The sequence below is a fragment of the Eimeria tenella genome, genomic scaffold (genome assembly GCF_000499545.2).
Source record: "Eimeria tenella Houghton genomic scaffold, Eth_scaff235, whole genome shotgun sequence".
Classification (NCBI taxonomy): Eukaryota; Apicomplexa; class Conoidasida; order Eucoccidiorida; family Eimeriidae; genus Eimeria; species Eimeria tenella.
This window is the reverse complement of record NW_013542210.1, coordinates 3,118-5,617: the sequence shown is the minus strand read 5'-3', so window position 1 is coordinate 5,617 and position 2,500 is coordinate 3,118. Positions and strand designations below refer to the sequence as shown.

At 59.5% G+C, this 2,500-nt stretch overlaps 1 protein-coding gene across 1 annotated transcript; it reads right to left on the bottom strand.

Annotated features, from left to right (window-relative positions):
* Positions 1-175: 175 nt before the first annotated feature.
* Positions 176-1,801, bottom strand: ETH_00028625 (uncharacterized protein; the record flags this gene model as incomplete). Its single annotated transcript, XM_013374889.1, has 1 exon — positions 176-1,801. One exon carries the CDS (start codon positions 1,799-1,801, stop codon positions 176-178), a length of 1,626 nt encoding a protein of 541 aa, XP_013230343.1.
* Positions 1,802-2,500: the final 699 nt, after the last annotated feature.

The following is a 2,500-nucleotide window of genomic DNA, read 5'->3' as shown; positions in this document are numbered from 1 at the left end:
TCAGTTTATTTCTGTTGATGCAAAAAAAATCAAGAAGATGAAAATGACAAGTAGCAGCAGCAGCAGCAGCAGCAGCTGCTGCTGCTGCTGCTACTGCTGGTATATTTGCTGCATTAGCTGCTGCTGCTGCTTCTGGCTGGTTTGCTGCATTGGCTGCTGCTTTTGCTGCTGGTGGTTACGCGAGTCGCTGCAGCGCCGCTGCAGTGGGCGCTGCTGCTGCTGCTGCTGCTGCGGGGTCGTGAGCAGCAGCAGCAGCAGCAGCAGCAGGGGAGACGGAAAGAGACACAGCAGTGCCTGCAGCAACTCCTGCTGCTTCACAAAGGCCAAAAAGAGCAGCAGCAGCAACACTTCCTTTGTAGCTGCGGGGCCCCTCAAAAGTGCTGCTGAGGCCCCACAGAGACAGTCTCCCATGAGCAGCAGCAAAAAGGAAGAGAGCAGCGCAGCGGCAGAGGTCCAGCAGCAGCAGCAGGGCCTTCTCGGCTTGCTGCTGCCACGGCAGCAGCAGCAGCAGCTGCTGCTGCTGCGCAGCGGCAGCAGCAGCGCCCGCGGAAGACCCGCCCACCCCTGCTGCTGCTGCTGCTGCTGCTGCCCGCAGCCACGGCAGCAGCCGCCCCGGCAGCGCCTCCAGCCAGCACAGCAGCAGCGGCAAAGAGAGCCGCAGCAGCAGCAGCGCGGGACTTAGCTTCCTGCTGATTGAGCAGCAGCAGCAGCAGCAGCGGGAACAGCAGCGGCCGGACACAATCCCCAGGTGGTAAGCAGCAATCAGCAGCAGCTGAAACACCGCAGGGTCGACGCCCCCGCCCCAGCCGCTGCTGCTGCTGCTGCTGCTGCTGCAGGGCCTCATTCGCTGCACTTGAATGGGATAAACAATATAAGTAGAAAGAGATAAAAGAAAGCAGCAAATTAAAGAGCTGCGGCACTCTCCAAAGACAGACAGATATACCCCAAAACGGCCCAAACACTCCTTGCTGCTGCTGCTGCTGCTGCTGCTGCTGCTGCTGCTGCTGCTGCTGCGGGGGCAGTGAGGGCTGTGAAGCAGCGCTGCGGTCTCATCTGGAGGGCCGTCGCGGCCTTCCTGGGCCCAGTCGGATTCTTGCTGCTGCTGCTGCTGCTGCTGCTGCTGCTGCAGTTGCAGCTGTTGCTGCTGCTGCTTTGCTGCAGCAGCAGCTGGCGAGTTGGCCAGCATCAGCAGCTTGATTCCTACCTGCTGCTGCTGCTGCTGCTGCTGCGCCTTGTGCTGCTGCGGCTGCTGCTGCTGCACCTTGCGGAGGGCACGCAGGAAAAGCGCTGCTGCTGCCAGCAGCAGCAGAGCAGCAGCAGCAAGGACAACAGCAGTTCTTGTGAGGGGTTTGTAAGAACGCAAAATAAAATAAATAAATAAACAAAAAAGACCCAAAAGGGGGCCCCCCAAGGGTACTCCTGCTGCGGGGGCCCCCCGGAGACAGGGTTTAGAAAGGGCCAGCAGCAAATAGAAGCTGCTGCGGAGGCAGGAGCAGCAAAAGGAGACAGCAGCAACTAAGCAGCAGCAAAGCTGGAAGGCGAGGCCCTCAGCAGCAGCAGCGCCTCCTGCTGCTGCTGCTGCTGCCCCAGCAGCAGCAGCAGCGGCGGCGGCGTCGCCGGCCGCGCCCCCAGCCGCGCCCTCGCCTGCAGCAGCAGCAGCAGCAGCAGCAGCAGCAGCAGGAGACACTGCAGCAGACAAGAAGCAGCAACTTGCTGCTGCTATTATGCAGCCACCAACCCCCAAATAAAGGGCGGGGAGAAAAGGAGACAAGCAGCAAAACAGCAGCTGCCCAAATAACATGCTCAAGGAACGAACCTGCGCAGCCACCCAAACCCTAAACCCTAAACCCTAAACCCTAAACCGCAGACTTAAAGCACTAGCTTTCTGAACCCTACACCCTAAACTCTGGAATCCCACTGCCATCCGTTACCCTGCACTTGCTCCTGCGTTCTCGCTGCAGCTGCTGCTGCTGCCGCTGCTGCTGCTGCTGTTAAAAACCCACTGCAGTTGCTGCTTCAATCCAGGGATAAGTGGGCAGGTAAAATCTTTGAAAAGTTTCCATTTCTAAAACAATGACATTCCAGGGAAGGCTGCATGCAGCGCCCATGCAAAAGAAAGCGAGCTGCTGCAGTTTGCTGCTGCTGCTGCTGCTGCTGCTGCTGGAGGCGGGGCTGCTGCAGCAGGCGCTGCTTCTGTTGCTGCTGCTGTTGCTGCGGCTGTACGCTGCGCTGCAGCTGCGGGGGCTCGTCACGATGGACGGCAGCGCCGTGCTGCTGCTGCTGTCGCTGCAGCTGCTGCTGCTGCTGCAGCTGCACACCGTGCTGCAGCTGCTCAGGCTGCTGCTTGTTGAAGTGTATGCTGGCCTCGAGCTGTCTATACACACCAAATAATCTTCTTCTTTTCTTTCTTCATTTTCTCCTCCGAGAAAAACTGAACAAACAATACCTTTTCTTGGGGGCCCCCCGGGGGCCCCCTCGGGGGGCCCCTGGGGGGCCCCCA